Below are 27,838 nucleotides of genomic sequence, written 5' to 3' on the forward strand. Positions count from 1 at the left end.
GCATTTCTGTCATCTTTCCAGTGGGGTTTTGCTACGTGTGTTTAAAGAGACATACACATTTGCTCTTTTAAATACGTTTACGCTATTCTTAAAGTTCACCTTTGAGGGGGAGGCGGTGTGGGGAGGCAAATGCTAAAAATAAAACTCCCCCCTGAAGTAGATCAGTTCTGCATTTGACATTTACATGGAATTCATTTGCATCTCATTTGTACATGTTTCTGCTCAATAGGTAGAATGTAAGAAAGCACAACCTAAAGAAGTGATGTTTCCACCAGGGACGAGAGGAAGGGCACGTGGATTACCGTATACCATGGACGCTTTTATGCTAGGGATGGGAATGTTGGGTAAGTGCCGTAGCCACCACACGTCCCCCGGAGCCAGCGGCTCCCATGTTGTCTCCCTGATTTCTGAATGCTTAAGCCGTAGGGGTGAGCAAATCCCTGCACCTGTGTGGGTGCGAGTCTAAAACTTTAGCAGGGGTGGAGTGGGGAAAATAATCCTGTCTGTGGTAAATGATTAACTCCCTCCCCCCCCCTTCCTGGAATATAAAAATTTGCATTTAAATGGATGTTTTAAATAGCCTGTTTTACTTTTACTCGCAAAAATAGAATGATGAAAGATGCAGTGTGTTCATTCTGACTAAAAATGATCTCTCCCCTTTTTTAGAGGAATTGAGTCACACATTATTCCCCTTCTTTTAAAGGTATCTTTGACAGTTCAGCATAGATAATTGAAAATCTTGCCGTTTCTTAAATGGCATACAAGATGGAGAAAGCAGGGAGATGCGTAAGAGTGTAGGTCGCAACAATAATTACAAGTTTCAAGGAGATGGAACGGTATTTTAGTCCAGAGTATTGTGTCCAGAAAATACTAATTAAATGGGATAAATGATATTTAATGGCAAAATTCTATTTGTGCATGAGGTCTATTTAGTTATAATTGGTTCTCATTTGTTTCTGCCTAGATAGTTGTTCTTTCTATATAACGTGACAACCTCTCGATACTCTGTCCTCAGATTTACTAAGCCGAAATGCTGCTAACCCATTGCCAATGTATTTTTGTAAAACCCCATGTATTTTCAACTTTCTGCTCCCTTTGTATTGCTGGAGTTTCCCTCGGTTGTCACCTGCTGTGTCCATAACGCATGCATGAACAAGAGGGCATCTGGAGGTGTGCCCAGGCAGAAATGAGCCTTTCCCAGGCTAGCGTCCCTGGTACCCGGCCCCTCCAGGATGCCCTGAATTTTCTGTCCTGGGTTTAGAAGATCCCAGAAACTGAGCACAAAAACCAGCCTCGAAAGCTGGTGCTCGGTTGTTCTGAGCTCTGCCAAGCAGGTCCACAGGCTGTCTGAGATGCTGGAGGACCCCAAGGCTCCTGGAGTGGGCGTCAGGTCAGAGGACTCGGTTCCTATGAGTATCAGGCTGTTACGCTGCGATGTCTGACTTGAGGCACCGCTTGATTTGATAGGGAAAACTTCCCTGCCATGTTTGCTTTATCTCTGAATTAATAGTACTTCTGTTCGTGTGGCTGGAACGATCCATTTCTGGGATGTGTAATTCAGTTATTTCAGCTGATCATCTATTTTTCTGTCCCCACACTCCACCGCCGCCCTGCCCCATAGTGTTTGGAAATTACATTTTACGGTTAAAATATTTATCATCTTCTAGTCGGTCTGATTTTGTTACCTGTACGTTCCCAATGTGCTTGAACATATGTACTCTATTTCTGTTGTTTCTCCTTCTTTTCCACTCGTGGTGCCCGAGGTTTGGGGTGCTGGAGGTGGTGTGTCCCGCCTTGCTGGCCAGTCCCACCCAGCTGCTGGAGGAGAAAGCTCAGGTCACCCTGGGTAGGCAAAAAAGACCCCGGGCAGTCTCACTCTCCTGCTCGCCGTGGGCAGAGTTGCCTCGACCCTTCTCGCAGCCGGGCAAGGAACGAACGGAGCCGGGGTCCACCCCAGTGACCTGAAGGGAAAATTCAGCCCTCAGGTGTGGCGCGAGTCATTCCCACTGGGGCTGCCTCTCTGGAAAAAGATCGTTTCAAGCCACAAGAATTAAGGGAAGGAGCCTTCGGCAAGCAGATCTGCTTCTACACAGAGCAAGTGCCGCGGGTGCCTGTTGGCAAATTCCCGTCCCGCTGCGGTGGGGTGGGTCGGGTCACCCCAACCAGCTCTGCTCCGGCCGGTCTCGCAACGTGCTCACATTAGATTTCAAATCAGGGTGACTTGCTCAGAATTAATGATTGATTCGTGTTGAAGGCCAGATGCTTCATTATCTGCTCTAGCTGGTTTTTTCATCTTCCAAGTTCCTGCTTGCTACAGTGGCACCGTATTAAATAATTAAGTGCTAAACAAGGAAATGGCAACACACGAGAGCAAGGCTGTCCGGATGGCCATTATAAATCCCTGTTTTCAAAGGCTGCCTGTAAGAGTTGGCTTCAAGGGGCCTGATGGGCAGTGGCTCAGCGGGGAGCCCGAATCTCTCCTTCCCAAGCCCCCCCAGCTGCTGGCTCACGGTGGGACCCCATCCCCGCAGGGAGAGGGGCATAATTAACCCATCAAACGATGAGGCGCACAAAGTAACGTACCGCCGGAGGCAGCGTCTGCAGTAGCCGAGCGTTTTGCTGAGATCCCAGGAGGCTGGTGTCTGCCCTACCCCGTTCCTGAAACTGAAACAGAGCGGTTGGGGCTGCTCTGGAAGGAATTTTATACCTGTTTCCAGAAGCCCTTGTTCAAGGTCACCTTCTCCAGATGCTGTTCATGGGCAGAGGAGGGAATCAGAGAAACGAACGCACGAGACAACCCAAAGGAAAGAGTGGGGAGCGACTCCCTCCAAAGCTATTAAGGAAGTTGGTCTTTTTCATTAATCACAGCCTCCCCAAGGAGCCTGCAGCAGCCGGGGTCTAAAGGTGCGTAGGCAGCCGCTTCTGCGCTGATTTGGTTGATTGGAACAAAATTAAAGTGTTCTTCTGAAAGGATTTTTTGACTCCGAGAGCGCGGGCAGGCTGAGCCTTTTGCCAGGACTGCTTCTGGGCCGTCTCGGGCTCGGTCTGCTGCTGGGATGTGCGCAGTCTCGCGGGAGATGGGGAACGTTAATTAGCCACTCTGCATAAAGAGCGGGCTGGAGTGGTTTCAGTTCCAGGGATCTCTCTCTCCCTGGCAGCCCCATGGATGCCCGTGAACGGGCACCGTGTCCCCCCAGCAGGCAGCGCGCACATCTGCAGCTGAGCGGGAGCAGTTCGGTGGCCGAGAAGCTTGCCGTGTGCCCAGAAGAAGCCTCACCTCTCTCGCCTCGTCCTGGCGTGCAAACCAAGGACCCCCCCATCCATCGCCCAAGGGCGTGTGGGTGTCACTGCGTTGCCCCACGGCTTTTTGCCTTCCATTCAGGTCTGTACCTGAAAACTCGAAAAAAAAGAGAGAAAAGAAGAAAGCAACCGAGGAGCAACGTTAATAGCGGGGTGTCTCTGTCTGCCCTCCCATCTGAAGCAGCTCTGTGCGTCTGGGATGTCGCGGCCGCTGTTGCGGGGATCCCGGCGGTGACACTCGGCTCTGGAGGGGACCGCTGTGCTGCTCGATCTGAGCCGGGGCCCCACAGCGCTCGCTTCTTCTGGCGGCGGGCATCTTAGACTTGCTGGTGTTTCATATTAAAGTTGGGCTCTTTTTAACTTGCAAACTCCTCCAGAGACGGAAGCGCTTGGCCCGTAAAGCTTACACCCCCAGCCTGCCGAAATGATGTCTGATGTGAACACCAGATTTCAGAAGGTCTCTAACAGGCTGCTTCTATCACTGCACAAGGCAGAGCGGGGCTCTGCATTACTGCACACGTTCAATCTAGGTAGGCTGAACTCATGCATAAAAGAAGCTTGTGCCCTTCAAAGAAAGTCATTCCTTTTTTCCATCAGACTCTGTTTAATAGAGTAGCAGCTGCCTCTGAGGCACCATTCAGGAAGGGGAGCCCTTCGTTAGCACAGGCTTCCCAGGAGGCTGGCACGACTTACCGGAACCCCCCGGGCTCCCACAGCAGCACCCGCTGGAGCCATCGCTGATGAACGCAGCTGCGGCCGGCTTTAGCTTAGCTCTTTAATTCCCTTGAAGTAGGAGATTGGTCAACTTTGTTGGACCACGGGAGAAACTTCTACAGCAGACGTGTTTCTTCTCCTAGCTGCTTCCTAGGACGTGACCACCCCCTGTGTCTGTAGGAGAGAATTTTTGGTTTGCGTTCCCTCGTGCCACAGGTGCTTATGTCAAGGTCACAGCACGTTACTTCTGAGAAAGACCCTGAACGTTTTTATTGCAGCATGGGGCTACGCTCTGGGAGAAGGACCGTGCCTTTCCTTGGAAAGGACCTGGCATTCCTTGCTCTGAGCAACATTGGGAGACAATAATTTTCTTGCATTTACTGGAGCATTTAAATTTGTTTTGCGGAGGTCCCCAGGCCCCAATGAGCTCAACGTTCCCACATATTAACCATGAGCTTTGTCCATCTCAGATCACCAAATATAAAAATGAAAAGACATTGCCATTGCTGGGTTCAATGGTTGTGGACACTTCCCTGCCCAGAGCAGAAAAGCCGTTTCTCCATCTGGAGATGCTGGTGGGACAGAGGGGAGTCGGGAGTCTGGCTGGAGTCTCCTGCCTTTCCAGTGACCTTATGCGGGTGCCGTGGCAAGCTGCTCGGTCTCCGGGGCCACAGATCCCCCGTGCAGAATGGAAGGTAGGGCAGTTTGCCCGGTCTCCCCTTTTGTAGAATGCGTGCAAAGCTCGGACTTTACCGTGGGCCCACCAGGATGGGCTTTAGCACCAGGAATGCCGTGATGCCCTCAGGTACGCTGTAAGGAGAAAGGTCGGTGTTACCTGTTGGCGGTTGTTGGCAACAGCCGGTGGAACGTGACCGTTGGGTGGTCAGCGTGGTGCTTCCAGCAGCCGTGGCTCTGACCCGGCATGCCAGCACTGTCCGGAGAGCATCCAGCGCAGGGCAGGATCTGGCCGGCTGTGAGACGGGGCTCCGCAAGGCTCCAGCACGTGGGCTGGGAGTTCACCCAGCCTGCACGGTGGGTGCGTCGGACGTGCTGCCGTTGATGTCCGAGGCAGGAGCTGGATGGAGGTGGTGGTGTGAAAGCGGTGTTGGTTGTTGGTTGGAGTTCTGCTTCCGTGGCCAGGAGGGTCTCGCTTCGGAAGAGGTAATCCAGGCAAAACTTGGATTTCTGGTTTAGCAACAAAGGATAATTAGAGAGATTGATCATTCCCCAAGACTACTGAAGCAAATAAACTGTTCGGTGCCCAATGCAGGATGAGAATGGCATCTAATGGAAATGGTGGGTAGGTCAGCATGGCCATAATTTGGCTTGATGAAGCATCCACATGGGCATGGTGTTAATGCGCTATTGATATTCAGCCAGGCAATTTCCCCTGCGTGGATCGGGCTTTGACTCGTTAGAGCAGAGCTGGGCACTGCAGCAGTAAATGAAGAGGAAAATTGAAGTAATGCTGTATTATAAATTTATGATTTCATCTGCCTGACCTAGAGAGCGTTGAGCACTGGCGATGCAGGCGAGAGCCCCCCCAGGCAGCTCCGGGTTTGCCCAAGGAGAGCGGGGCTGCTGCGGTGCCGCACGCTGCCCTGGGTTTGGAGGCGAATGCACCGGGGCAAGAGCATCCCCGGCCCCGCAGAGCATCCCAGGGCAGGCCAGCGGAAGAGACGGCATCCTGCACCGCACTGCCAGCTCCAAAAAACACCGTGGGCACACGGGCACCTCACCTGCAGCCCCCGCTCCCCAGGGCAGACCTCGGGCGCTGCCCGGCACATCGGTGCCCTGTGGCCCCAACAGTTGCGAGCTGACGGATCTGCTCCAGAGTCACTCGAATCAGAATGAAACTTAATTTTTTCCACTTGGCAAGGAGAGGGGCTGCGGTCGGACGCCGCAGAGCGATTTTTCGTGCTGGAGCTCGCAGTGGTGTTAATGGCGCTACTTACTTAGCAAACAATCCATTTATCAATATTGTTGTTCTAAAAAAAAAGGAAAAGAGGTTTGTAAAGCTTAACTCTGAAAGATCTGATTTAATGACAGAGGTGATTAATTTCTAAAGGAATCCAGCTGTTGAGCTGTGAAATAAACACGCAAGGGCTAAGCGGTATGTACACATCGCTGAAAGCCGCAACGTGCTGTCCGGGGATCGCAGGGCTGCTTTCCCCTGGCACTGCTTAATCCCGTAATCAAAATTCATCCAAGCATTTTTATCTTCCAGTTGTAGATTGTGATTAATAGTACGTTATATGTATATATAAATCTAATCAGAAGTGGAGGGACTTGCTGCGGCAGAAAGAGAGCTGTACGATGTATGAGTACATTAAAGAATAAATAAAAGCAGAGATAGGAGACCCCCAGAAGAACCATTCAGCTGCTAAACGTGTTCTCAGGGTCCAGCCCAGCTGCTGCCGTCATCACTGCCAAGATTTCCACTGACTTCAGATGGAGGGAAAGCAAACTTTTCGTGGTGGTTTCTTGGTCTGGAGAGGTCTTTCCTGGAGGCTGGAGGAGTCTGGGCTGGTGCTGACAGTCAGCAGGAACGTCACACAGCATTTATTGCACTAGAATTGCAAAGGGTAGTTCCTGTTCTTAAGAAAACCGAGCAAGGAAACGCTGAGGATTGGAAGCGAGGTTATGGTTTTAGGAAATCTCCTCAGTGTACAGGATGGCTCGTGGCATCAGCCGTAGCAGACAGCCACGGTGGGACCAGAGAGGACAGCTCTTTTGCATTAGGGCTGGAAAATTAAAACACAGGGGGGGTGTCACAGCGTGTGACCCCTCGGCTGCTGCCAGCCCACGCACGTTTAGGGACCGCTGTGACCTCCAGCACGTACGCAAACCTGCTGCTGCCCGCAGAGCGAAACCCCTCTGCCCCGGCCCGGCTGTCGGAGCTAACCGCCTGCGATGCTGGCGAGGCATGACGGGGTGACGCGGTGAAACCCTTGGCCGAACGCCCGCGGGGCTCACCGCCGAGCGGCGGTCCCTCCGTCCATCAAACGCCCGCCGGCGGACCTCCCACACCCTCTGCCCTCTTGCCGACACTACCTTGCGCTCCCGGCCGCTGCGTTAGAGCGGGCAGAGTTGCCACTTCATGTATTTACTTAAGCACCTTCATTAACAAAGTGATCTCGAGGGGTATTTTTCTCATAATAAAATTTCAAAAGCTGCCTGAGGTTGGATGCGTTTCTGCGCCTATCTCAGAAATTGCTTTAGGAAGTGGCTCTTAGAGCCAGGTCTTACTTTCCTGAAAAATTAAAAGCTCTTTGACTCTCTGGCTCATTGCTGTTGCTGCCTCTAACTCTTTGATGTGTTAACTGTTGTCCTTCACACTCCCGGGATAAAGAATTACTACTACCTTAATCTCCAACTGTCAATAGCTCTGAAGCAAAGTACATTCATTGTAAGCTCTCCAAATGTCAGAGCAAACCTGTGTTATGTGTTTAGCCTTAGCATTTGGCATTTACTCTTCCAGCTAACAAGTATGCACAGTCCTTGGACTTCAGATACCAAAGTGCATGTTAATTACCTGAGTGACAGGTCTTATGCACAAAGCCAGGCAGGGAAGTGAGCAGGAAAGCCGGCCGGCTCTAGATGTTTCCATTCAAGATAATAATGAAACCTTTCTGCAGTTTTGCATGAGCGGAATAAATCTTGGGTTTTAATACCTTCTGTAAAATCAAGTTTCACCTATCCTCGATGTAATTTTGCATTGTATTTAAAAACAAAAAACCTTTATTAATCTTCAAACTTCTCTTTCTCTCTCTCTCTCTTTTTTTTTCTTTTTTTTAACATTTCTGTGATCAAGGTTACCCGAATTTTGTTGCAACGTATGGCCGAGGATATCCTGGATTTGCCCCAAGTTACAGCTATCAGTTCCCAGGTACGTACATTTCATTTGCAGATTTACTTTTTCCCCCCTCCTTCCTTCTTTTTTTTTTTTTTTTTTTTTTTTTTTTTTTTAGCTTTTTTTTAAATCCATAGCTGCAAGCTGAGACAGGCAAGTCTGCAGGGAGCATCTCACACAACAACAAATTTTTTTACTATTTTAAAACAGATATTTATATATACATATTTTAAATACATTTTTACTAACGTGTAAATTGGTACTGGTTATTTGAAAACAAACTTCTTAAATTAAAACATGAAGCAACAGAGATCATTTAAGAGCTATTACCCTCCCTTTGATGGGTTTTTCCTTTCATATATATTATAGAGATATACACCGACACGCACACGCACACAGAGACTCGCACACACGTTCCCATACTGTCCTGCGGTAAGTGTTTATTCATTACAAGCGCAGTCTTGGAATGAGAAGTCCAGCCTTCCTGCGTTCTTTATCGATAGCTCCGGTGTCCTTCACAGAAAGAGTTTTTAGCCGTGCGTTGATGGTTCGGTTTGGTTTCCCCCGCTTTTGCTTGGCGGGGCAGCCAACTGCTGCTGCGGCGGGACCGGGTCGGGGCGGCCGTGCCGCGGACGGGCTGCGGGACACGGCGGGGATCACGAAAAGCCCTTTCCCGTTCCAGCACGTCCCGCAGGTGGGACTGAAACCACCCAGGACAGCGAGGTTCCTTTCCTCGCGCCCTGGGCTTTCCCGGGCAGCGCTAACAAGCGAAGCGACGCTGCTGTGTTTATGGCTTACTAACAGCTGAAGCCCACCGCGGCGAGGAGACCCCGGTGTGCTGGGCGTTAAATTCGGGAGCGCGCTTGTCGCGGGGGGTCACGGGCGAGCGGTCCCACCGCCCGCTGCTGCTCGGCAGCTCCGAAATGGAGGGTTGGGAGCCGAGTTCTGCTCAGGGTAATGGAGAAAGAGAGTGAACCCCCCCGGTAGCGAGCAACGGCGGGCACGGAAGGGGCAGCGGCTCCGCGGGGAGGGAAGCCAAAATGAGAGAAGGTCCTTCAGGGCGGGTGAGGGTGCGGAGGGATGCTCGGCTCTACCTGTGGCACGCTGGGGCGAAGATACAGCCTCGTGTTCGGCTCTAGGTCGTTAGGATGAAACATTGCATTGGAAGCGTACGTATTATTAGCATCCGTAAGACGAACAATGTCCTTGGGACGGTAGTTTCTGTGCAGCCGTTTTTTTTTTAATAACACCAAGGGAAACGGTGGTGTTCGGCGTTCTTTTTCAATTTCAGTTCACAAACGCTAGGGCTGTACTTACGGCTCATCTGCCTCTTTCCCACCCGCGCTACACCCTCCCCAACGGAGCCGGGGCCGAAACAAGCAGGGTGTCAGGGCTGACGGCGGAGCTGCTGGGGCAGCGTGCCGGGCAGGGAGGGTCGGCAGCGGTGGGGGACGGGGCTGCTGGTGGTGACGAGGCCGCTGGAGCCGGCGGGCAGAGGTCCAGGCTGGCAGGATCGCAGCCGTTAGTTGAATATGAGGAGGAGGCTTCAGAAGGCGTTCGCGTGTTGTCTCACGCTTTTCCTCCCAGGCCCTCACGATTCCTTGTACCAGCCGATTCGTACGAAGACAGCTAAATGAGAGACACCTTTGATAAGTTAAATGATGAAAATCGGCAGAGCTTAGATGACTCTAATTATAAACATGTCTAAAATGAACACGTCTGCCAGCTCACAGCAGAGGTGCCGTTTGACACTAGCCCTCATTATATATATTTTTATTAAGGGCCTGGTTTTTCAAAACGGGCCTTCCAGTTATTTGCTAGTTATTTTCAGTCTCTTGCAGAGATTGAATACGCAGAAGAAAATCCAAGTGGATTGTCACCCCCGAAAAGCAGGTGAACCTGACTGCGGGCACCGGTTGTGCCTTTGGGAGCAGGGCAGCGAAGGGGAGACGCTCGGAGTCCTCCACTGCCTTGCTTGGATTTCCCTGCCCCAAAGCTCTGCCCGTGTTGTTTGCTCCAGTCCCGCTCAGATGATTTATTCCTTGAGAGCGCTCAGAACCGTTAATAGAGTCGTTAGGCGGGTTTTCTCAGATGACTTGGACTCCGGTCTCTAGAAACACGACCCGTCAGAGCGGCGTGGGGCGCGGGAGCCCTCCCTGCCGGCAGGCACGGCGCGAGGGGTTTGATGCCCGTGGGCAGGACGGGGTGTCCCTGCTCCTGGAGTCGGGCATTTGGAAGGAGGAGTGTTGGGCTCAGAGCACCCCGTGCCACGGGAGCACAGCTCGGGGCGCGAGAGAGCCTTTTGGGAGCGGGTCAGGATTTGAGGACGGGGATGTGCCAGCGTCCGCTGCATGCGCCTGCCACGGGGAAAGACCTTTAGTGCCAGCGGACGAATAGCGTGAGTGTGGTTCCAGCACACAGTCCTCCTCCTCGAAAGAGCCCAAGCCCCCCAACCCTTCCCTTCCCGTGTTTTGACGCTTGCAGAAGTGCCCGTGGCACAACTGTGGCTTGGAGCGTGAGATAGAAGCCCGTGCGAACCTGATGGAGAGAAATCTGAAATCTGCTTTTTTTAGTAAGTTGTCATGCCCGAATGCTCAGGGTCACGATTTGAAAAGAAAAATACTTGGCCGTTGCTGCAGGAGCATCCCAGGCAGCGTGCCTGAGAGCTTCGTCCGCCTCCCGGCTCTGCGGTACCCGACCAGCGGTGGTGTTGCAGCCGCACCGATGTGTATGTATAAGTATACACAGCAGTACAATACGTACAAAGATACAGCTGTATTCCTATGGCTCGTTATAGGGGGGACCTGGCAGGGCTTTTTACTACAGTACAGTTGTGTCGTGAAACCTGTTCTCCTGCACGGGTGCTGCAGTAAACCAGCCTGGCAGGGCGTCCCGGTGGGTGTCGTTGCGGAGCCGTGCTGTTCGCAGTCACCGTCCCACAGGGCTCTGCGCTGCGGCGCCTCGTCTCCTGCCAGCGGGTGTTATTCCAGTTCCTCCTCAGGTTACGCTACTTACTTCTTTAATTAAAAAAAAAATAAAAAAAAAAATTGAATGCCCATCTGAATTGAACTGTCCTATTGGTATTTACTGTTGTCCAAGTGAAACGAGGCTACAAATGTCACGATTCACCTGTTTGCATTTCCATTTCTGTCCTGGAGCGCGCCGGCTGCCGGAGCTGCTGGCAGGGTCCCCGGCCGGGCCCTCTCCCGCATCCTCCGCTCTTCCCTACCAGCACGGGGACGGCCCCTTGCTCCACGGGCGAGACACATGCAATCACTTTGGCAACTGCTCTATCTTCTCCCATCCCGTTATTTTTTTCCTCTAGGCCTTTATAACTCAGTACGTAGCCCCTTTTTTTTTTTTTTTTTTTCAATTGCAATCACTCCCTTTCTGTGTCTTCTTTTTTTTTTTTTTTTTTTTTTAATTTCTGGGACTTATCTTTTCAGTTTAATCTATTAATTTCTGTTCTTATTTCACTTTGCAGACTATTTGCCGATTTCACAAGACATAATTTTTATCAACTAGTTCTTAAAGATGCATAACAAATTAATCGGGGTTTACTACAGTGCTAATGAGAGAGAGAGAGAGAGAGAGAGACAGAAAAAGCCTGGGTGGTCCATGTTTAATATCAATGTCCACTGAAAAATTGCTGCTCTTACTGGCTGGTTTGATTGACTGGACTTTTTATTTTATTTTTATTTTTTTAAAGGCTCCATATCCTCACTGCTTTGAGTTTGCTTTTTATTTTTTTTATTTTTTTATTTTTTTTTTCTTCTGCTTTGTTATGAGTTTTTAATGCCCACTTGGAATGTAACTCACAAGGATCGGGGTTAGGGGCGTTATGAAGGCATGACTTCTCACAAACTTTTTAGAAATAATTTTATCAAGGAAGCAAAAATGATGATTGGGTCTCACAAGCAGCCCCAAAGAGAGATACTGGCGCTTTTTAACATAGAGTCGTTCATCAGTAGCACAAATCATAATTAGGGCGGAGCGAGACTAGCATCTCCCGTCGCTAGGATCATTAGCAACGCAGGGTTTATTATTTAATTATTCCAAGCGAGTGCCCTGCGTCCGCACGTGTGACCCTGTGGCGCTGGCGGCTGCGGGCGCAGCAGTCCCACGCGTGGTTTCTCCCGTTCCGTTCGCTTTGGGTCGGTGGCTCTTCCCAGAGCCGCCGTAATCACGCAAGGACCGTGGCTCGCAGCCGCCGAGCGAAGGGCGTAGGCAGTTCCGCACCTCCGGCAGCAATCCCTGCCCCGGCTCCGAGCCGCTCACCGCCCCCTGTCTCGCAGCCGGCGATGCGCTCGCATACTCCCTGCAGTCGCTTCTACTTCCAGACTTTGCTTGCGAATCATGGGCAAATTACTTAAATTTTGGCAAGAGGTTCAAGCTTTCCCCTGCTAGCTTATCGCGCCTCTGAATCTCCACCCAAATCGCAGAAGAGCTGCAAGCCTATGTGATAATGCCTCCATCCATTGGCTTTATTTTTAACAAGACCGGATTCTGGACTTCTGGGTAGAAAACACACGTCGTATTTAAATTCTGTTTTTCTTGAAGCGTTTCTACCCATTTTATAAGTTTGTGAGAAGTAAATTGCATGCTTACAGTAGAACTGTAATGCATTTTAATGTTTGTTAATCCACTTGTTTAAAATGTCAGTGTCAAAGGCTCTACAATACACGGCTATGCTGTTCATTTCATTAAAGATGCTTGATGTAATAATTGGTTAGTTTTCTTTTTACTTTTCTGCAGGCAATAGCTTTTTTTAATCTGTATGGCTTCTTATTATTTTGTTTGGGTTTTTTTGCTATGAATTGCTTTGCTTTTGTGAACTTGTCTTAGTGTGCATGATTTGCAAACATTTCAGCTATTGTGAATTTTCTCATTTTTTGTAAATAGTCCATCTGTGCTTTTCTTTTTTTCTTTTTTATGACTTTTTTCCTGTAAGTAACTGAGGTAGAAAATAATAATAAATTGTTTACAACGGATATGCTGTGTTGCTGCTCTCTTAGCTTGCAGTTTTAATATTTTGGTTTGGACGCACCAAATAACCAGTACCAATGACAATTTAATAAAAGAATAAAACAACCATCACTCAAAGTGTGTGACCCAGTGTTTGAAGAATCTGGAGATGAACGGTTACATACGAGGTGTGTTTACAGCAAAAATTAAAACCAAAAAAGACAACAATGCACTTGTAATTGGGGAGAGAGGAGTGACTCCGTGTTAAAATTGCAGTATTCCCAGCAGTCTGGTCTTCCACCGCTGTGGTCAGTGCAGTCCGTGCCAGCGCCCGAGGTGGGTTTAAGCATCAAACCCATAAGCGTATTAGAAAGCCTGGTTGCGAACTCTCCAGCACTAACGTGCGGGAATCTGTTTCTGCTGTTTGGAAACGGAAAGGCAAATCAGGTAACGCGTGTCGCTGTGAGGAGGTCCCTGGCTGGGATGGCAGCCGGTGTTCTTGGTGCAGACCCCGCGGTGGGACGGGTACCGCTGGCCGTGCCTGCAGGGCGGGGAGGTTGCCATCACTGGTTTTATCTCAGTTATACTTTATTCCATCTTTACCTGGATGTTTGGGGATTGTCAAAGTTACTTAGAAACTCTCAGCTCAGATATTTAATATTTTTTTTTAATTAAGGGTTTGTTTGCTTGTATGTTTGTTAAAGCTTATTAAAACCTTTGTATATGGGGAGAGGTGGGAAAACCAAATATTTTCACAAACTTTTCAGAGCTCAGGGAAATACACTTGCTTATTAATAATGGTACTCCATAGTCCGCCAAGCCCAGCCTTGGGTCACGCTCCTGCAGTGCCTGGTGCTGTGAAAATGCAACGCAAGATCAGTTCAAAGTCTAAACTGGTGTTTTTCATTATTATGAGAGCATTGAAAGCAACCGTCTGTTAATCTATAGAGCTAAATTTAGTTTCTTTCCTGATACCAGTCACAAACTGTTCACTTGTCGGCCATCGGTGCTGGGCAGGAAGGTATTCTTGTGTAAAAGTTATTTGTGATGCTTGCCTAGTAGGTCTAACGGTTATTTTCTGGGTGAGGAGGAGGAGCTGGTACCAAAGACAAGGGTAATTATTATTATAATGACATGCTTAAGGCTGCTTCTTCACAGTGTGAGAGAAGGAGGCGAGGTAAGGGAAGTTCCTGCATTTGTTACTTAGGACACCCAGAGATATTGGGAAGCTGCAAGTTAACGTTGCTCTTGCAGGTCTTGCTCCTGGTTGATAACTTCTCCAGGGGAGCGCAGTGGGAACAGGGGGAAAAGAATGTGTTTGTAGCTTCAACATACTGCAGAGCTGACCGTTCTGTCTGTAGCGAGGTGCGGTGGTGCAAAGCGATGGCCATACTCAGGAGGTGCAGCTTTTTACCGTGTTGAGTGCCTTCTGGCCAGGTTTGGGAGCTGGTACGTTCAGCTCACCAGAAGGAGCGTAAGGCAAATCCCCGCAAAGGACTTAGCTGTGATTCTGCCAACTGAGATCGGCCAAGGTCTGGCTCCCAACACGATGCGCATGGTGCTTCAACGACCCCGAGCCATGTTAGCGTGGACACGAGCCCCCAGCCATCTACTCTGGTGATGTAAAGCGATTTTAAAGTGGAGATGCTGCCTACACGTGGCTTCTTTACGAGCAGGGAGTAATAAAGTTAGCATTAATAAGAGTCAGTTCTGTAAAACGTTCTTTAAAGCAGTGTTACACAAGCCTGAGACTTGTGTAATGTTTAGTAATGGGAGCAAAGTTTGTCTGGTCATGATACTTCAATGATCAAACTTAACATTAAGAAAGAAGGAGAAATTGCTGGCAGCTGCAAAATAGGAGGAAGAAATACAAAACATTTTAAATTGTCTATTCAGTTAGTTAAGCCTTGTAACAGCAAGAGATGCGGAACGAAGCTGGAAATGTTTTTCACTCCTTTGTCTAACCCTTTCTTAACTGCTTAAAATCTGCTCTAATCACCCCTGCGCTGCATGCTTTTTTTCACCTAAAACACATTACTGCATCTGCATGGCATAAAATGGTTTACAAAGTGCATTTGAAATCTGCTAGAACCACCTTAATTACCACTCTTCAAACATCTCCGTTTCAGCCTCCATCAGTGAAAACAGACTATAGACTGGACCTGTCTTAAAATTAAGATTTTGGGTTTCTTTTGCTGGCAGAGGGCAGGCTGAAGAGGGACCCTTCACATTGCAGGTGCATCCCTGGAGTGAGGAGCAGCTGGAACTGCAGACAGCAAACTGAGAAATTAATATAGCAAAGCCCATAAATTTCCAGCCAGAAGGTACTCCTTCAAGTTCTGCTTAGATGACAGTAGCTTTTGTGCTGATGCAGGAAAAAATGGTATCGAGCTGTTGCCTGAGTCCAAGCAGAGCTTAAGCACCTTTGCCTCTTGGGGACATTTTTTCTGAGAAGAGTTGCATTTTTTTAATGTTGCAAAGAATTGCATAAAATTCCTTTTTCACCTCCCGTTTCCCGCACCCCTTAAAATAATCTCCTGGATATTAAATTTCAGGTGAGCTTTTCAAGAGGTAAGCTGTTGATCTGAGTTGCTGGTCCAGCTTCCACCAATTTCGATGGCAGCAGAGCGTAGCCAGTAAAACCACTGCCTGTCCCTGTTTTCCTGCCCCATCACCTCTGTGCGGGTGAGGCTGCTCTTAAGGTTTCCCCAAACAGCATGTCTGGCTAAGGACCAAAACTGCCCACATCCTTCATTAGGTTTTTCCCTACTGATACCTTGAATAACTGCTTGAGCAGTAAGAACATCTTGAACATTGAATTTAAATGCCGATTGTCCTCTTCTCAACTGCTCACTGATCCATGCGTGGAGTTTGAGACGGGCTTTAAAACTTCAGGGTCGTTGCCCTGAAAATGAGCGATCGTAAAGGGACAGGGAGGAAAGAAAAGGAAAAAAAACCCCAAAGCTACCGGTCTCTCAGGAGCTTTTTGCATTTCGGGGCGATACTGCAGCAATGGAGTTCCTGAGCGATGGGTTCTGCTGCGAGCAGGCCACAGCTGCAGCAGCTGGGAAGTGTAATGAGAATAATTATTCACAAGAGTAAAGAGGCATAACGCAAACACACATGTATGGAAGAAAACATGGATAACCCTATAGAAAGAACGTGGTCTGGTAATGCCAGTTCTGCTGTCAGGAATTGTACGTGTCCGAGTTAGCCGGAGCACAACAGCTAGCCCGCTTATGCCTCTGTAGGTACAATTTTCAACTGTAAAGCTGTTAAAAATTGGGAGCTGGGGGTTGCAAAGAACTTGAAGAGATTAGTCTCCTTAAAGCACAAAAACATTAAAGCGCGAATGTTTTTCAATCACAGTTAGTAGTAGGATTTCAAGCTGATAATTAAGTAGCTTCCAAGTCCTCCTTTGCCCAGAAGCAGTAATATGTAGTCTCTGCAGTGATGCCCTGAAGGTTTCTGGGCTCAGCATCACAATCCTCTCCTCTGACTTGTTTTATAACATGGATTATGAAATACCCAGTGGCAGTTCCTCCAGCGAGGCAGCAGGACGTTCTCCGTCTCTGCCAGCGATGGCTGTTGCGCTTGGTGAGCTGCAGTGTCTCTCTGCGACGGGCATTCACTCACGGCTTCAACACACGTAGGTTGTGAAGAATTTCCTACCCTCTGATAACCTTGTCCTCTGATTAATTATCTTCTCTTTTACATAGTTGCCTCTTGTCTGCGTTGAATTTTTCCAGCTTCAGCCTCCAGACATGAGTTCTTTTTATGCCTTTGTTCATCATCAAGGATCTGTCTTTTAATAATACTTATCCAGATAGTTTAGATCATTCATAAAAATTTAAGCAAGTGGTTTAACCAAATAGCTCATTTCCTATACCATCGAAGCAACTGAAATGAGGCTTGAAGCAAATCAGTGCCACTTTGCTGAACTTTAAATATATGCCTTAATGCGGTTCCATCTAACCTGCCCTTGTTCATTCAGCAGCAGGTGACTGAAATTCAGAGTTTCTGTGCTGCGTGACAGCTTGGGTGCAGTGAATTCACAGGTATTCCCCTGCAGTGATCGTTTCATTTATACTTACCTTGTTTATTAAAAATCGATAGTAAATGTTTGGCTTTGGGCTTTAGAATGAGGAATGCTTTCATCGGAGTGATCAACTTAGTATTAAACAGAATTACTTGCTTTTAGGAAGTGAGTTGGTCAAGACTCTCTTTCATCCACATCAGCTGCATTCACTTGAAGCTCATAATTCTCTTGTGTTTCACCAGTGACTAAATTAGGGAGAATCCAAATTACGTATCGAGTTTGAGTGTTGGATGGTGGGAGGTATAGTTTTCACAGGACACGTTTGAGAAGTATAGCGGATGCCTTCAAGCTGCCGTAGGATAGGAATGGTTTTGAAGTAGAGTAAATAAACTAAATCAGCTACCAGCTTTTGCTTTTTGGTTTGGGTTTTTTTTGAATAAATAGTTTTCTTAGAATAAACTATTTGCCTTTGAGAAGTTTCCCAGTGTTCTGCACAGTGAAGTGACTGCAAAAGGGTTATTACACTTGAAACGACACAGAATGATAATTTGGAGACAAACAAGGCTTTGTCTCACTGATGCATAAAGTAATTACTGGGCAAAAGTGCATCATTCTCATTTTAAAAACTGTGGCCTGAGAGTGGTAAACAGCTGAAAAATGGGTCGTTTACTGTACATAAAGTGGAAGTGCCAAATTTTAAATTAACTATATTTGGGTTTTATTGTTTTGTTGAAGCTCCAAAGCAGAAATATTTGTTCATAATAACATCCATCTGCAAACATGCATCCGGTGTGAAGCGCATTACGGCTGTCTGACGTTGAGAATTCTACAGAATCTTGCCATGCACCATACATTTTAAACAGCAGATGACTGTGCCTTGAATAACACAGTGGGCTGCTTAATGAGGTTTCCATTATGCATGATGTGCTGTATCTGAAGTTCGCTAATTTTCTGACCTGGTGAAATAGATTTTAATAAGCTTGATGTAACACAGCATATAAAGACAAAGGGAAACACTTAATGGGGCTGTCACAATAAAGGATTCTGAGCGGGCTTGGAGATGCTAAAAGTGTTAATAGAATTGATGGAAAGCTCAGGAAAGAAATTCTCCATTTCCATGGAGGTCTGCCCTGCACCTTGCTTGGTCCCTTCTGTTTGCTGTTGCATGGACGGCGCCATCCCGCTTCTTTAAAGACAAACCAGGGCCACTGGTGGGAAACTCGAGACGTTTCAAGCAGGGCTTGTAGCTGCCTCCGCACTCGCTTCCTACTGACTTTGGGAGAGCTTCGGTAGAGTCTTCAATCAAATCCCAAAGAGTTAATTGCTACTCAACTGTGATAATGAGTTGTGAATGCTTTGGTAGAATCCTGATCTTTCATCAATTTTAGATAAAGTTTGGTTTCTCTGGATATATATTCTTCTCTAATTATTGAGCATTTAGTTGTTAATTTAAAGCTTGGAACGGTAGCAGGTTTTTTTCTTTCTCGTTCTTGTTTCCTTATAGAAAGGGAGGGGGAGTCTGAGACAGAGAGGCCTGAAAGATGAAGGTTTTAAACATAAAGGGATTGTTTTGGGATGGAGCTTTCCCTTGTGCGTGCTCACCATTAAAGACTACATTTTTGTCCAGTAAATTGGACCCACGCCTGCCTGCCTTCAAAAAAAAAAAAAAAAAAGCTACCAGGCTCTTCTGCTTCATGGTTTTGAGTCTCTGATACTTTTGAAATGAAGCCTAAAGATCCTACAAAGAGGATAACACTGCCTAATGGAAAGAATAATGCAAGCGAGAACCCATTTGAAATGACAGCTGTGAGCCTCGCGAAGCTTTTCTGTGCTGATCAAAGCTGCTGGTAACGTTGTTTGAAAAGAGGATATCAGTTTCCCCCTCTCCTTTTCCCACTCAACCTACAGATGATTTTATATTCCAGACTTTGCGCTTTTTTCCTGGGAGATCAAGTGAACCTCCTAAATGACCGGTGTTCAGATCAGCGCGCTGGGGAGCACCGTCGGCGTAAGAGGCAAAGGGGTTTGGGGGGGATATAGCATCAGAGCTCGATCCCCCTCGTGCGTAGGGCCCTCCGAAACGCCCCGCGCAGAGACGCAGTGACTTTGCGAGACTGAGCCGCAGTGTTCAGCTCTTCTGCCAACGTGTGCAAATACTCCAAACTATCCGTAAACAGAGAGGAAGGATTTTGCTTGCTAGGCACAGTTTTATGGTGGCTTTTATTTTATTCTCCATGCGTGTCCCATAATTTTGGATGTTTTCCCAAGTTCAGTGCTGAAATCAGGTGATGATTTGAGCATCTCAGCTTCCATTTTTATTCTTGTTTTAAATCCCTGTGCTTATTGCTAAAGTCTAAACATGACCCCGTGCGCCCTAAGGGCTTTAGCCATTAGAAGCAGAGAAAGTTCTCTGCATGATATTTTTTGATGTAAGAACTAATCTCATGATCTTTGTGACTTCTTTTTGGTTTGATTCCCATCGTCTGGCTGTCTGTAGAGGACAGGGTCTTGTGTCCTTGGGGGATGCAAGATATTTGGGGTGTTCAGGGGCTGGATGGAGCAGAGCAGGTCTGAAGGAGTCCATGAAAAGCCAGGGCTGCACACGAGGGAGTCCTGGCAGCACGCGTGGAGGAAGGGGGTGTAAACGGTTCTGGTGTTTTTCACTCACTCCGGGTTGCCTTGTAGCCAGCTTCAGGCTGGGGTAAAGGAGAGCTCAGCGCTTTGAGAAGGGAATGATCCCACCGGGGTGGGAGAAGGAGCATGGCGGAGACCTGTGGAGGGAGCGTGCCCTTCGCTGGGAGCCCTTGAGCCCCTCGAGTCCCCCGTAAGGACTGGCCCTGCTCAGGCAGTGTAGCTCTCGCCAGATTTGTGCACAAAGCCCCTGGAAGATCCGCTAAATCCTGGGCTCTCGGCGTTCTCTGCTCGGTAATGCCGAGCGGGAGACGGCGGGGCTGTGTGCTGCCTGCCCAAATCCAGCCCAGCTGCCCCTGGGCGCGCACCACCCCTTGATCCCCCCCCTTCTCCCAAACTTATTTGTGCCTTGGAGAAGGCAGTTGCTTGCAGCCAGCCATTGACTAAATCTGTGACCTTAGGGCAAAGCATTTAAAACCAGATGTGTCCATCTTCCCTCGCACGAGCCTGCTTCAGTATTTAAAGAGAAACTATTGATGCAGGAAGCAGAAAAATTTATCTGTGAAAAATTGAACTCCAAATACTGGCTTTAGCTCGTTCAGAGCAATAAGAGAGCATGAAATTGATGTGAATCCTCAGGGCTTTCCTGGACAGTGTGCGAGCCCATTGCAAAACATTTATTGTAAAATATCTTCTAATTGCAATGCCTAAAGTGGGCACTTTTGTGCTTTTGAACAGCTTTGGTATCTTGTTTTCTCTAGGCAATTATAAGCGGCGGATACACAAAAGACAGGGATCGTTTCAGCAGGAATTGGAGTGCCTTAAACAAACACGATGAATGAATTGATCTCTCCCTCCACCCCTTTTGATTTTCCCGTTGACTTCAGAGAGCAGAGGGCTCGGAGGGAGCCGGGCAGGCGCCGGCTGCACTCCCTGCCTGGCCAGCGGTGCGATCGTCGCTGGGGTTGGGATCCAGAGCGCGCTGCAGTCGACGTTCCCGTTGATTTCAAGGCGCTCTGGTCCGGGCGCCCGTCCCTGGCACCCAGTTACCTCCAAGCCGCCTGTTAAAAATGAACCGGGAGCATGCAAGCCCTTCGGCAGCTGGCTGCAGGGTTCAAAGAGCCTGCTGATACCCACAGCCCTCCGTGGCCCCTGGGGTCCCCCCACGCCCAACAGTCCTGCATCCCCAAAGCCACTGCTCTGTCTCCCGGAGAAGCCTGTGCTTCCCAGGCATTGCTAAGGGAAAATGGTGGAGCTGGCTCGTCACACGCTGGGCTCTGTCGGCTAACGCTTCTCCTTGCCCCCTGCTCCAGCCCTCGGCAGTATCCCCAGTGCCCCGTGCCAGGGTCCCCATCAGTCGGAGCGGGACTGATCGCATCCACCTCTGCTGCTGCCTGGAGAACAGCACCCAGGAAGGTGCCGCTGGGACTGGGCGGCTGCATTTCACCTTGTTTTAAACCCCGATGCCAGGGGAGGGGAATGTGTGCAGGCGCACAGCCTCGCCAAAGCACCAGCGTGGTCTGGAGGACCAGCAAGAAGCTCCGTGGACAAGCAGGTTCCTTCTGGGGGCCTGGAAACCAGCAAAAGTGCCTGCTAACGCTTTCCTCTTTACTGAAGAGCTGCAGATGCCTTGGCTCTCAGATTTTAATAAAATGGCGTGACAGCGCAGGCAGAAGGGTGGTAGAGGCAGAAGTTTCTTGCAGTACACAAAACAGGTTCAGTATTAATTGTACTGTCACTGTAGTGCTATTCTTCAAAGTCTTCACTGGTGTGGAAGTTTAGAAACAACGGGAGGGAATAATACAGTGTGACCAAAGTGCTTAAATAACGCTATAGGGTTGGTACAACGGCAATTACAGAGATTAGTGGTGGATCTTGAGACCAGAACCTGCGAGAGCCCAGCTGCACCCTTGGCTATCTGCAAATGTCTTTCTCGAGTCATTTTGCTTCTTTGTGCCTCGCTTTATCCCATCTGTGACGTGGGGACAGCGTCAGCTGCCGATCACTGCTGAGAGGTTTGGGAGCAAACAACCACATAATTGCAAAAGTAAGTTAGCCCAGTTGTGAGATGTCGCACGGCATTAATGCGGTCACCAGTGTGGTGATGGGGAAATTTGTTTTCAGCCGAACGAGCTGATAAATGCATTGCCTGGCAAATGTAATTTCAGTGGGGGGGATTGATTACTTTCAGTACGTTGGGTTGATTTAGAGATCCTCCAGTGATGGGGCCAGCCTGTGAATCTGTATCGGTAAGCGGATTTTTGCCAATCTTGGTCATCAATCCCCGTTTCCGCCTCCCACTTCTGCAGGCGTAAGGGCCGCGCAGCCGTGCCGCTGCCGCTCCGCCTCTGCCCGGCCGGCCGCAGCGTTCCTGGGCAGAGCACGAGCAGCCGATCACACTTGAGTTGTTTGGAGTGCCATGTCGTGCAGATGCTTTTATCTCAGAATTGGGATAATAGCTTTCTTTGGGGGGTGGAGGGATTGATTTTTCACACATCTGTCCACTGGAACGCAATAACAGATCCTTTGTTCAGGCTCTTTCTGTGGAGTGCCTTCTCCACCCTTGTTATTTCATTCTTCTTTTGCATGGCAAAACTTTTTGTCCTGCATTTCAAATAGATACTGAGCGTCCCTGGCAGTTGAACAAGAGAAACAAACTTTCCAGCCCTGGTTTTTATGCTGTTTTCAGGGGATGCTTGGTGATTTGAAGGGTATTTGATTGGTTTTGGCAGAGGCCTTTTATTCCTTGGAAAATCCACAGCTCCTCTGATCGTTTACGGATGGTTTAGGGAGCCCCTGGAGCCTCCAAATGAGAGATTTGCTGGTGGCCAGCTGGTCCTGGATGCGCCATGGGAACGCTGAGGACACTGCTCTTGGGACGTGCGCTGTGGTGGGCAGGGAACGGAGAAGGAGAGGCTGTAGGGACAGTGCCAGCTCTGCTCCTGCCTAACCCGCAGCAGGAGAGCTCGGGGCTTGGCCCAGGCATGGCTCTGCATGAAAACAAAGCCCCGGAGCCTCAGCCCTTGTCCTGCAGATGCTTTCCCTGCTGCTTGGAGGTTGGTTTGACGCTTAACACCGAGGTCTTCTCACTCCAGCGTACCACAGCTCCAGCACTAAACGTATGTCAGGCGACCCAACCGGGGTCGATGGCTCCATCACCAGCAAGAGGGAATTTAGCACTTTGGTATTTGGTTATAATATCCCCCTGCCTGGATGTGCTTCCTCCAGCGTCCCACTCCACAGAGATTGTAACAGTTCCTCAACACAGTAAAAACAAACAGCTTCACATTGGCATTAAGGAACAGGATTTGCTGTGCGGCGCGTGGGCTCTGCGCATGGGGAGCAGCAGCAGGGACCAGCCTGGGGTAGCTGTGCATACATTTACCTATGCTATTTTTTTTCCCCCAACAGCCCTATTACCATATTTAAATGCAAGTATGTCTTTTTTTAATTGATGTTTTAAGTAGCTTCAAGTCACTCTAGCCTAGTTGTTCTCTGCTCCTTTCTCCCTGGTAGATTACCTGTAGCTGAGACGATAGTGCTAGAGGTAGCGGGCTTGTAGTCTGCTGATTTCTCTGGGTCTCGCTCTCTCCATTCCTCTAGCTCGCTGTTCTCTTTTTCTGTTGCCTCAGTTGTTTTTCTGTGGTTCTTCAGCATTGCAAAGCAGCTGTGATCAAAGTCCTGGAGCCCGCTCAAGGGGCAGGTCCCGTGGTGGTGACTACCGCCGGGGTTGTCCTGTCGGGTGCCCGGAGCGGTCGGAGCTCCCCAGAGACCAGGAACCTCCGAGGGTTTTGTTGGCTTTGGAGCAAGGGGGTTGGGGGTTCTTGCTGATCACCTGGACCTTGCCATTGCCCTCTTAAAATACATATATTTAAAGTCAGAGCCTCTGGCAGATCTTCTGAATATTAATTAAGTAAACTAAATCTGCAATCTTGCTAGCAGCGTTTCATTCATCTGTAAGGGCTCGGTCCCCCTGTAGCAGGGTGTATGTCTTAGAGCTCCTTGATCTGCGGCTGTTTTGCTTTCAAGAGCTTTTTTTCTTTCTTTCTTTCTTTCTTTTTTAAATTACATTCCGGTGAATTTTTTTTTTTTTTTTTTTGCTTGATCCCAGCAAATCTGTGATCTTGACATGAGGACCTCCTCATATTTTCCATTACTGCTATGTCTGTAGATCAGCACGTTATTATCACTTGCAAATAAGCAAAGAAGAGAATTCCCTCGTTTTGCGAAGCGGTCTGACCCTAGCCGTTTGAGAGTACGGAGACGTAAGCCGAGCGCTGCAGGCTCTGCCGCCAGTCTGTCCGCCCCGGCACCTCGGCTTTCGCGGCGTGCCGTGACCAGGCGCGCCATCAGCGGCACGCGCCGTCACCTTCCTCTTCTGCCAAGGGGATTTGGGCCACCTTTGTGCCGGCAGAGACCACCAGCAGCGGGCACCCGGCGAGGGCTCGGCTCTTCCTAAAAAACGGTGCCTGTCGACGGCACGGAGAGCCGGGACGGCGAGCTCTGGAAACGCCGTGCCCTCGGCGGCCGCCCCGCAGAGACTCGCGGTACCTGCTGGCTTCTTTCTTTACCCTTCTCCTTTTCTCCACGGCCAGGTTTTCCGGCAGCGGCTTATGGACCAGTAGCAGCGGCAGCCGTGGCGGCAGCAAGAGGATCAGGTAGGGGGGCCCGTGGAAGAGCAAACCCTCAGAGTGCAGGGTCAGGTAAAAGCTCTGTCGGTATTCTGTGTGGCTGCAGCTCTCCATCATTTCTCTGATTTTCCTCACACTTATCCTGGGGACCTGAAAACAAACAATCAAAAAAAAAAAAATTACGTAAAAAATAAGTAATCAATCCCAAACCAAACCCAAACTACAAGCAGAGGCCATGGGGCCTGGAGCACCTTGCAGGAGATTGGCATAAGAACTGCCAAACCCAGGGCAGATATTCCAATTTGTTTCCTTATTTATTCCTTTATTATGTTGGTTTCTTTGTTTCTTCGTTTTAAATTCGAGGTCATAAAGTTCACCCCAAAGAAATTAATTTGCGTTTCTGAAAAAAAAGTTTTCGTTTCTCCCGGAAAGCGGGTGTTGGGTTGAGGTGGTGGCGGCAGCCCCGGGCGCTCCCACCATGCCCAGAGCCGCTCTCGCCTCCTCCGCCGCAAACCAGCGCGAGGGTCGGGGTCGGCCTTCGCAGGTCACCCCCCCCGCGGCGAGGGGGGCCGTGTCCCCTCAGGGACGGCGCTTCCCGCCTCGCGCAGGGCGAACGCCGCCGCGAACGCCGTCGTCGGCGCCGAAATGCGGCTGGTGGTTCCAGCGCGGCCCTGCCCGCTTCCAACCCTGCAGGCCTGCTTTCCGTGAGGAACGTCAAAAGCTTTTCTTCCCGTTCCTTCTGAAAACTCTTTTTTTTTTTTCTTTCCCCTTAAGGGAAATCAATAAATAAATCGTCGCCCATTGCCGTTACTGCCTTAGGTTTTAAATTCAGCTAAACACGTGAATTAAAGCTTCGCTGAGGGAATTCAAGCGTTCAGTACAGCCATTGGTGAGCTGGTGGCTCGGCAGCGCCCGCCGCCGCCGCCGCCTTGGCTCCCTGGCCCGCCCGGATCAAGCCGGGACGGAGCCGCTGCCGGGACGGAGCCGCTGCCGGGATGGAGCCGCTGCCGGCCCCGCGCCTCCTGCACGGCCCCCGCCGGCCGCCGACCCCCTTCGCCGGGCCCGGCTGGCCGGCGTGGACGGCAGAGGTGCCGGAGCGGAGGACGCGGCGGCGGCGGTTTTCCAGCTCGCTCATGGCCCGGTCCTGAAGCGGGGGTTTCTCGGTGGCTTTTCTGGCAGTGCCGGTGGGTTAACCGGGCTCTTCCCAAAAAGTCCCGACTAAACCACTGCGTGAGGGGTTACGAGGAGGGCGCAGGCCCAGGTGTGTCTCAGGTGCGAGCCTGATGCCGTGGAGGCCAAAGAAAGACACCAGGAGAACTCCGTTCCATGCAAACTGGCACTGCTTGCAGGCTACAAAGGATTATCTGTACCAGTTTCATCTTGTGGCATGTAGAAAGCGCCTAAGGGGTGACTTGCCAGACTGGTTGTGGGAATTTCCCATCTCCCAGCTTTTCCTACTGCCCCTTCATGCAGGGGGGAGAAACAAACCCAAAGAGAAAAAGAAAGGGGAAAAAAAAAAAACCAACAAAAAAAAACCAAACAAAAAAAGAGATTAATTTTGTATATGATTTCAGGAAAACAGACTTCATTGTTTCTGCCTCTTCCTCATGTTTTTGCCCTTCAGGTTTTGTTTTACGTGCAAACAGACCTGGTGAGTTGCCCCTTAGCAAGGCACAGAGGGTTTGGCTGGATTAACGTTGCTTCCCTGATTATTATTATTTTTTTTAATCGGAGTGCTTTTGGTGCCCATTACAACTGAACTGAGCATTGATCAATTCTGTGCCTGAAAATCATTTGTCTTTAATTTGAGTGTTTTTTGGTTTTTTCTTTTGTTGGGTTTTCTGTTTTGTTTTGTTTTTTCGTTTTTGTTTTTTATTTGAACTTGCAATACGAAACTAAATCTAACCCTAAATTAACAACACCCTTTCTGGCAAGTTTAAAGAGCAGTATGGTGTTTGGAAATGTCTTTCAAGCCTCAAAATTGCCTGTGTGCACAAAACTGGCAAAACCCCAAAACTGAATCAAAAGAGCCCCCCCTCCCCAGCCCTGAGCTCTCAAGGAGGAAGATGGGTTTGTCACCGGCCCGGCCCGACGGCCGCTCACATTTGCAGTGAAACGTGCTCTGGGAACAGTGGTGTTTTACGTAGAGTCATTTCCATCCAAAGACGGTTTTCGGAAGGGACATCCTGGGTTCGCCACTTCCATCCAGCAATGGTAGTGAATTGTATTCAGGAGCAGTAGAGTACGATCGATCTTGCGCTACAGTGTACGGGCCCGATTCATTACAAGAAAAATGGTTGGGGTTTGGTTTTTTTTCAATTCTTTTCTTTTCAGTTGGTTTTTTCTTTTCCCTTTGCAAATTCGCACAGCCCTCCTTCACGCGTGCCTAATCCAAAAGCACAGAGCGCAACACAGTTGGCCCTTACTGGCCCCCTTTCTGCCAGTAAACTGGAAAAGAGCTGGAAAACACCCTGGCAGGCGCGTCCCACCGCCCCTCCGCTCGCTGGGGACTGCTCTGCCCAGAAGCTGCCGGAGATGTCCCCATCCCTGCTGCCCCTTCTGCAGCGCTCTGGCCCCACCAGCTCACTCCAAATTGACCTCCTCCGCTCTCCAGCCCCATCCTGCCGGCTCTTCCCCACCGTCCTGGTCTCGCTGCCGGCACGGTGGCTGGGCAGCATCGGACCTCGGCCTGGGCACCGGTGCCGGCCGGCGGGGCTGAGCGCCCGCGGAGAGCGTCCACCTCCAGGCGTGCGTCTTGGTCTTCCAAGGAAGCTGCAGTCCTTTCGCTCCAAGCCCCTGGGCTGCGGTGCGTAGGCGCTGACCACCTCGGTTTCTCCCCGGGGTGATGTTCCTCCTCTGGGGAAACCTGCACGTTTGCTTAACGGCCAGCAAAAGGAGCCCAACCCGGGGGCAGTTGCCTGCGCCCGGCCCCAGTGCTGCACCGCCTGGTCTTCCCTGCCCTCGCCCCTTCTTTTTCTGTTGCAGCGTGTGAGGATGCAGTCACCAGTTTAACTGTGCTAGATCAACAGGTTCTCTTCTCTGTCACAGCAGAAAGGGACATTTCCCCCTGCTCGTGCTCAGTGCCGCTCACAATTTCACGTCTAGCGTAGCCGGTCACGTGCCGGCAGGGTGAATGCAGCGATGCTTCTCTTAAAAAATCACGTGCCCAGTCGACGTCCCAGTGACGAGGCGATAGCTGAGGTCCCTTGAGCAGACAGAGGGGTTTGGCCACATCCTTTCAAACCGGGTGGGACTGTGCTGCCGAATCCCTCAGCTGGTTTTGACAACCTCATCCATTCTTGTATTTTTTTTAATGAATTGGGACCTGAGCCATGGAAAACGAGCAAACTTAAAAGCCTGAATGCTGCGAACTCCTCCTAGACAACTTCACTATCAATGTCACGTTTCTTTTGAATTCACCTGACATATTTTACGTGTAAAACATTTTTGTCGTGTAAATGCTTTTTTTAAAATACAATCATGGGGAGGGGGCACATTTTTATCTTGCATTTGACATGGGAGGGATTCATTTGGCAGGAGAGCGAGACAAGGAAAATTTGGCAGGAGAGGGTTTTCGTTCCTTCCTCTTTGGTTCATTGACAAGTCTGAGATTTTTCCAGTTCCCAACCTGTTGCCACCAACTATTCCTCCCTGAGGACTGGAGACAAAACCCATAAGGCCATCCGTAATCCAGCCCGATTCCCG

At 49.5% G+C, this 27,838-nt stretch overlaps 1 protein-coding gene across 19 annotated transcripts in view; it reads left to right on the plus strand.

Annotated features, from left to right (window-relative positions):
- The window catches only part of MSI2 (musashi RNA binding protein 2), a 259,784-nt gene that overhangs the window by 207,392 nt on the left and 24,554 nt on the right, over positions 1-27,838 (plus strand). For 8 of the 19 annotated variants that reach the window (XM_049803462.1, XM_049803455.1, XM_049803456.1 and 5 more), the window contains 4 exons: positions 230-344; positions 7,829-7,903; positions 22,914-22,937; positions 24,098-24,205. In XM_049803462.1, coding sequence (XP_049659419.1) covers positions 230-344; positions 7,829-7,903; positions 22,914-22,937; positions 24,098-24,205 — 322 coding nt within the window. Of the gene's footprint in view, positions 1-229; positions 345-7,828; positions 7,904-11,351; positions 12,909-22,913; positions 22,938-24,097; positions 24,206-27,838 lie in introns of those variants that run through there. The other 11 variants (XM_049803464.1, XM_049803469.1, XM_049803468.1 and 8 more) reach the window with 6 other exon arrangements.

Source organism: Accipiter gentilis, chromosome 6 (genome assembly GCF_929443795.1).
Source record: "Accipiter gentilis chromosome 6, bAccGen1.1, whole genome shotgun sequence".
Lineage (NCBI taxonomy): Eukaryota > Metazoa > Chordata > Aves > Accipitriformes > Accipitridae > Astur > Astur gentilis.